Source organism: Ornithodoros turicata, unplaced genomic scaffold (genome assembly GCF_037126465.1).
Source record: "Ornithodoros turicata isolate Travis unplaced genomic scaffold, ASM3712646v1 ctg00001419.1, whole genome shotgun sequence".
Taxonomy (NCBI): domain Eukaryota; kingdom Metazoa; phylum Arthropoda; class Arachnida; order Ixodida; family Argasidae; genus Ornithodoros; species Ornithodoros turicata.
In genome coordinates this window covers 9778-18029 of record NW_026999600.1, presented here as the reverse complement: position 1 = coordinate 18029, position 8252 = coordinate 9778, and the positions used below count along the sequence as shown (strand labels likewise).

Here is an 8252-nt window from a genome sequence, read left to right as displayed (position 1 = left end):
TCTAAGAACAACAGCATTTCTTATTTCGACAGCTACGGCATACGACCAGTTTGCAAAGAAATTTACCAGTTTATTCACCCAACATCTTCCTTTCACTACAATGCAAAACGACTTCAGGGATATGGATCTGCTACATGTGGACTGTACTGCTTGTATGTAGGTAGTCTTCTAGCCTGTGGTTTCTCTCTTCAAGAGTGCACTCAGAAGTTTTCACCAACCAACTTCAGACACAATGACAGATTGATAGAAACACTTGTTCGAAAAAATTTCCCAAGAAAAACAGAGGATATGTCATGCTGTAGTGTACTATGAGCATTCAATAAAATTTCAGTTTGCCTGAAAAGAGCTTTATTTGTCAACTTAATTTGCACACTATATAATGAATCATTGGTAATAAAAAAAATCTCATCTGAGATAGGCTATTTACAAACAGTGACTTGCAAACAAAGACATTGTTGATGATTACATACATGCTATTAGAAACTGGTTATTTCATACACATACAGTCAAACTCCTTTATAGCGAACACCTTTTTAAAAAATACCACTACAGCAATTTTTTTGCGGTCCTGCTGGAGCCCTATAGGTCCAATAATGGACATCCTTTTTAACGAAAATACCTTTACTGCGAATTTTTTTGCTGTCCCCTGAGTTTCGTTGTAAAGAAGTTTGACTGTATAATCAAAAATTTTCTGACACGGATCATTTACAAACAGTGACTCTCATCTGAGACAGGCTATTTGCAAACACTGACTTGCAAACAAAGACGTTGTTATAGATTACATACATGCTATTAGAAACTGGTTATCACATACTCTTATAATCAAATTCTTAGAAAACAGGTTATTTCACACACATATAATCAAATTCGTCTGAGACGGTCCATTTACAAACAGTGACTTGCAGACAAAGTCAGTTGTTATTTCCATCGCAAATGCATGCAGCAATATGGGAAAGCAAACTGTCTCTCTTTCACTCACATCAAGAGCTACACATTACTTCAGGAAGACATGAAATTCATCAAACCAGGTCTCAGCTTAGTCATCACTCGTGGCTAACAAATATCCTCTAGCTCCTAACTCACAGTTGTAAGTAATCCCACACTGACAACCATAGATGTGGAATAATGCAATAGCTTTAGTTCATGGTTCTAACATGACATTGTTCTAATATATGACAAACCATAGCTATATGGATGTAACATCTTTATTACAATTTTTTTCTGTGGGACCAGGAATAGAAGGGCAACATCTGTTGCGGGGGTGATAACAGATGAGTTCCCTCCTACTCCCGTATGCCAACTCTGTAATGAAACCTCGTGACGGTGCACACCCCAACACCATCGCTTCATTAGAGAGACCAATCCGTACACATTAAAAAAATTCAACCATAGCCAAAAGGTAGCGTGTCAATTCCATCATCACAAATGAAGCGTTTCGTATCCAGTGGATTGAGGGCTATTTTTGTCACTGACACACTTTTGTTGACATTGTCCTTGTGCACAATGAGGTTCTGTTTAACTTTATGCATTGTGCCCTGCTCGAGAGCATTCGTATACATAGAGAAGTGGAGTTTTTGTGCTTCACATTGTTTAACACCCTTAGCGCGATTGTACTGCTTTTTGCTGCACAGATCGAGGGCGTACAGCTTTGGCTTCAGACAACAGAAGCCAAGAATGTGATCACGAGGAAGCTCATTTTTAAACTTTCCTAGTACCATCCTGTTTTTTGTCGAATAGAGTGGGTGATCAGGGTCATATCCAGAGTTGTCTAGATGCTCGTCAGCTAGTTCGTGGAGTACTTTATCGTCACTCAGCATCACAATGTAAGAATCAGTGTCCATGTATAGCAGTCGTGTATCAGGGGCTACACGGAGAAGATGGTTATGATAAAAATCAAACATCTTCAGCTTAGACAATTCCAATATTGTGAAGCCCAGGTACAGCGGTTGCTTCATGCGAAGAACAGACTGACTAAATTGGAACAAGATGACGTGAGAGCTCAGAGGGCGGAACTGTTTCAAGTTTGGTTTACGTAGAAGCTTCAACACTTGCTCATCTGTTACTGTGAGGCGACAATTTACGAATTTCCTGACTTGCATACATGTCCTGCCATATACACTATTAATCATTAGCTTTGATTGCTGTTTCTCAAATGCGTTTGTAGCTCGCTTCCGAAGTTCGTGATTGAAGTCGACATAGGATCGCAGAAAGGGCTTTTGATTGAACTTGAGAACCCTGTGAACTTTAGTGAGACGCAACCCCAATTGCAGATACAGTTGCAAATTGCGATAGTGGAGAAAGTACCTCTCTTTATCAAATAATGTTAGCAACAGTTTTGCTTCGGTAGCTTTCTGTGGAAGATTGAACTTCTTCATGAGCGCCTTCTGATAGTCTGACAATAGCTCATAACGAACGGACATTTTTTCAGGGGCAACGGGAAGATCTCTGTGGTGTTCATGAGTTGCTCGGTCATACACTAGGTCTACCTCAAGAAAGTAACCCACAGGGCTATCATCTCGTATCTGAGCTATATCCAAGTTAACAATTTCCTCCTCAGTGAGCCACTCAAATCCTCCGTAAGGCAATGGTTCTCTCATGACTGCTCCATACAGGCCATTTACATCAATGTAGTTAATTATTTTTTTTTCTTTTTCGGGATCAAACTGTTCTGTTCCTGGCACATTCGCAGTTGCTTTTCTCAGGGAGCACTGTGTGACACCTCCTCGTAAGCCATTCTCGATGAGCAGGTACGCGTTGGGGTCGTTAATTAGTTCTAGTTCTACCTGACTCATTTTTAGTGCACAAGACATGCTTAATCCTGGAAGGGATACAAAATGAAACGGTTCAATCTTGTGCACATCGAGTGTCCACTTTCGAAAGTTCTGAAACACATCTGCTAAAAGCAGTGTGTCTGTCAGAAGGTATAAGTCCGAATACTCTCCAAGACTCTTGAGCCGAAATTTTTCATACACATTCTGCGCGTGGTTGTAGTCTTGTTCACTTACTTCGGTTCCATTCAAAATGTTAAAGAACTTATCTCGAGGTGGTAGCGAAGGCTCATCATAGGCTTCAAAACTGGTGACAAAGTTATAACAGAAGACCCCCTTACGAACAACCAGCTGAAAGTGTTCCTCATTTGGAAAAAACTGGCGAAGGCATTGAAAGTTGGATTCACCTTTATCACGTAGATTTTTCACCAGTGTTTCAAGGCTTGCGTTCAGAAAACTCAAACTGTCCAAGAATCGATAAGAGCCGATGTCAATTGCTTTAAATTTTTGACAGCTGGTGGCAATCACGTTGATGTCTGACTTCTTAAGCAGATGTAAATGAGACAGGAGAAAACTCATGTCATAGTTAGCATTATGTGCAATGATTGGAATCTTGGGTGGCACTCTCAGTTTCAGGTTACACGTCTGACATAGTGTTTGTCGAAATTCTCCGCTTACATGGTCATGGTCTCGAACTTTTTGTCTTTTAGCAAAGGATTCTTTGCAGATATTACAATGAGTGGCTGCTGTATGTTGACGCTCATTCTCTTCAGTCATTTCTAGAGGTGCAAAAGCATGTATCCATCCTAAAATTTCGTCATGCAATTTCCGCAGCAGCTCCATAAATACTGTGACACAATTAGGACCACGGAAAAGATGCTTTTGCAACACGTGTGAGTCGGATGCACGTATAACCAAAAGGCAAAATGAGGAAGGACAGTGATCCTCATACACGTTTGTTTCCTCCAAACAAGGTGACAAAACACTTTCAAAATCATATACACAGTAGAAAGGGACTTCCGACATGAGATGTTCCCCGGCAAATGCTACCGTCTCTCCCTTCTTAGGGTAAATTGTCTTAGCAACCTTCTGATGCAAACACATCTTTAAATGATCACTGAGGATTCTGTCTGATGAGAAGCCCATCATACACCTCTTGCAATGAAACCGTCCGCTAGGTTGAAATAATCCATTAAAATTTGTGATAAGCAGAAAATGAGAGTCGATTAGCAACAGATCCACATGTTTCTCACGCTCGTCATCGACAACCTTGATGGGGTACAGAGATTTGTCTTCCCTTTCGTAGGCGTACACATTGATACTGATACCATTATTTTTTTCGAATGCTTCAACCTCTTTTGGGAAAGCTACCGGGAATGTTTTCGGAAAAACATACTCAGAAATATATGGTCTGTACGAAGATGCCCTACGCCTGCGATAACCAGTAGCAGGATGCAGTGCAGCTATTACAGAGAAGGCAAAACACATGTTCTGCTCATCTTCATGCAAACCAAAGTCCACACACAACAGAGAACGAAACTTATGCTTCAATTCTTGCGGTAACTCAAACTGGGCACATCCAATCAGTTGAGGCATCAAACGTCCAATGTTCATGATACAGGCATGAATGCGAAAGAGAAAAAAACCTGAACCTTCTACTTCGAGGTTTTCCAAATTTTGTGCTATTTCAGCAGTCACTTGAGTGATAGAAGGTTCTACATCTGCCTCTGACCATACTGTCACTACTTTGGAAGGCACGAAACTAATTTCGAGCTGTAACTCATCGTCTGGCGTGTGACGACCAAGTTCCACTTTAAGCAATACAAAATAGCGCAGTGGGAAACCAAAGTGTCGTAAGACATCAGCAATGTACTGTCTGTACTCGTGAAAAAAGGTTGTAACATCATGTCCGCTAACGTCCCTGTCGTGTAAATGTAGCTCGAACCGATTAGTATAGTTTCGCAGTGTGCACAAAGTCTCACAAAAAGGAATGCAGGGGGCTTGAAGATTGTGAACATTTGCCAAGTGAATCTGAAGACCTAATGCTGTTGCATAATACTGCCGTTCGTGCTGGGAGCATAAGTGACACGTCACCATATCTCATCACTTTCTCTTCGAATTGGTGAAGATAATATCTGGCGAAATGACTTTTTTACCATCTTTGGTAAACCGTTCTTTCTTCTCCATTTTGAGATTTGGAAGCAGTCGCATTTCCTCTAGCTCTTCCTCCGACAATTTTTTGAAGCGTCCAGGTAGATACACTTTCACTGGCTTGTCGTTTTCCATGCGGAGCTCCACGTATACGGCCTCGCCATACATAGTGTCAATTTTCTGAATGTCCAGCACTTCGAACTTTTCGTTTTTGGGTATGTTGCTCATTTTCTGAATTTCACCGTCACCACATTTTTTCAGTTTATCCAACTTTTCCATGACGGATGACATAGCTTACTTGTGTTATGGAGGCTTCGCTGTTATGTGACAATTTGCTTTCTCCTCTTGCTGTATAGAATGAACTGAAAGAGAAGAATAGATTTGTAAACTCTTACATCTTCCACAGGAATATGTAACACACCTCCTCAGTCTGACGTTCTGAATGAAGAACCACTCTCTATGTCCGCTCTTATATAGCGATTGCATGCAGCTCTCTAACATGTGTGCACAGCCTTGAACGTCTACATCCTTGCAACGTTATACGTGAAGACATGTTTCAGCGTGTCCTATCTAACTTCATTGGTCTGGTAACTAACATACCTGCGTGCACAACCTTGAATGTCTACAACCTTGAACGTGTGTACTTCGACTTTGGGCAAGCTTAGAGCACAGACTTGTCTTTGCTTTTTGTTGTAACCTTCCATTATGGAATGCTCCTGGTCTGATAACTAACACGGCTGTGCGCAACCTTGAATGTCTACAACCTTGAAGGTCTGTATTTCAGTTTAGCCAATCTGAGAGTGATGTACAGGCTCGTCTTTGCTGTAACCTTCCTTTATGTAATGTTGTGATTTCATAGCATGCTTCATTCGTTTGCAAAAGATGGCTGAGGTTGGACCTTATAGTTTACCACTCCGGTCTCAATGACCATATCAGGTCAAAGCCAGAGTGGAAAGACGACACTTGTTACACGTCTAATTAAACATAGAGCTGCTGTCTTCGACAAACCATTTGATCATATATTGTACATATACTTGTACAAACAACCAATCTTTGATAATTTTCCAGAGGTAACCTTCAGTCAGGATATTCCTACTAATCTTGATACTGTAAGAAATTCTTTAATTATATTTGATGATTGCTTAGCCGACAAACAAAGGCTCAAAGAAATCTGCAATTTTTATGTAGCTGGCTGTCACCACCTCAACTGTTCAGCTATTTTCATAACACAATATTTATTTATTAATGATCCTCTGTATAGATGCATTCAGTTTAACAGCAGTGCCTTAATTTTATGTCGTTCCGCCCGCACTGCGGACCAAATGCAAATACTTTCACGACAACTGTTTGGTCGAAAGAAAAGTGAACTACTGCCAAGTATATATAAAGATGCTTGCAAGAAACCATATTCATACCTTGTAATTGACCTATCCCAAAACTGTTCAGACCAATTTAGGGTGTGGACTAATATATTTCCAGACGACCAGCGACAAATAGTATATAAAACATGAAACGTGTCAAGAAGAATATTCATTTCCTTCAGTTGCTTGCTGATGCAAAGTTGCCGGAGCAACGTTATTTTCTCCTGGAACATGCTACGAGAGAGCAACTAACTGCTATTCGAGAGATTTGTATGAATCTTTGTAAAGGAAACATTAAGGTAGCTCCAAGAGTGAGAAATCAGTTGCAACCTTATGCAACACCTATCCGCTTTTTGGCAAAACGAGACACTACAGGAGTGAAGAAAGTTCGAAAGGTATTGCAACAATCTGGTGGTTTTCTACAGTTCCTTTTGCCACCTTTGCTGGGTCTCCTCTCGACTTTAGGTGGAAGGGCGATAGCAAAAGCAATCGGAGTGTAGTCGATGCAGAAATACGAGCTTGTGCCTTACCGGGAAACCCCCATCCCACAGATATTGAAGAAAGATGAACCAGACGATATCAAAGCAAAAGAGATAATCCAATATCTTCACTCCTTGCTACATCCCACTGTGAGTGAGAGCACACCTACACTGGGTTCAACAACAGCGAGAGAAGAGGAAACACAGACCGAGGAAAAAAGTAATACTGTCGTTGATTTCATGAGCAGTGGCTATAAAATCAGATCAGAAAACCTATTACGTCTTCTGGAACCAACGATCTCATGGGATAGGAAAACATTTCAGATAATTGTCGACGGTGAGCGAGTAGACAATACTAATATAATTGACCTCGTATACTATCTCGTGACGAAAGCAAGAAATGTTCAAAGACCACCCTATTTTGATCGGATTTTGCCGCTATTGGTCAAGCTAAACTTACCAGCACTTATTGTGCACCCATCTCGTCTTCAAAAACATACAGCAGAGAAAACTCTGGCCACTCCTTCACCTCATTCCGTAAGTGAAGCTTCCACACCTCGACGTGCGTCACCACCGCTCACACGAGCCGCGAAGCGCGCACGACAGCTCACATGGACACCGTACTGAACTCCGAGGAGAGAGGCTACTTCGAAGAAGAAAAAATACTGTCACACTTCCCTCCAAGACATCATAAAAAGGTATTAGCTATGCTTCAGCTGATGACAACGGTTCTGGCTTACGACGAGTACGGAAGAGTTATCTGTCACGGAAAGGTGGTGCCACACTCATCTATTGTTGAGCTTTTGAAGTACGAACTTCACAACAGGCAACCTCCCTGGATGAGAGGAGACGTTTCAGCTACAATCAACGCTTATCTATCACTCGATGCTCTTAGAGTTTGCAGTAGGAAGAAGTACTAATGGCAGCCTACTATGACCCGCAACATGTCGGCAGCTTTGGTGGAGTGCAGAGACTTGCTCGAGCCATAGGCGAAAAGAAGGACAAAGTCACTAAATTTCTGGAGACAAGTGATGTGTACAGTTTGCATAAGGAATACAAGCGACCCACGAAGTTTCGAAAAACCATTGCACTTGGACTTCGTGAACTATTCCAGGCTGACCTAAAGGATTTGCAAAGTCTAAAGAACCAGAACGATGGTTTTCGCTATTTGCTCTTTTGTATAGATGCTTTCTCTCGGCTTCTTGCCATTGTACCTATTCGTAATAAACGATCTCCCGAGGTTATTCGAGCTTTTAAACTTGCCTTTAAAAGAATTGGGACACCCAAGCTTTTGCACACAGATCGTGGAACAGAATTTACAAACAAGGTGGTACAACAGTTTCTGAAAGCAAGGGGGATCCGGCTCATCCATACAAATTCTCCTATGAAGGCCAGTATCGCCGAGCGATGTCAGCGAACAATTGTGACCACACTGTACCGTATCTTCACATTCCAGGGTCACAAGCGATATGTGAACATTTTACCTCAAGTAG

General features: G+C 41.4%; 1 protein-coding gene across 1 annotated transcript; it reads right to left on the bottom strand.

Moving 5' to 3' along the window:
* Window positions 1-567: 567 nt before the first annotated feature.
* Window positions 568-5239, bottom strand: LOC135376988 (uncharacterized). The gene is made up of 2 exons (XM_064609378.1): window positions 4858-5239; window positions 568-4489 (listed from the first exon to the last, which is right to left on the bottom strand). The coding sequence occupies exon 2, from the start codon at window positions 4380-4382 to the stop codon at window positions 1383-1385; it is 3000 nt and encodes a 999-aa protein (XP_064465448.1). The 5' UTR covers window positions 4383-4489; window positions 4858-5239; the 3' UTR covers window positions 568-1382.
* Between the last annotated feature and the right edge of the window lie 3013 nt (window positions 5240-8252).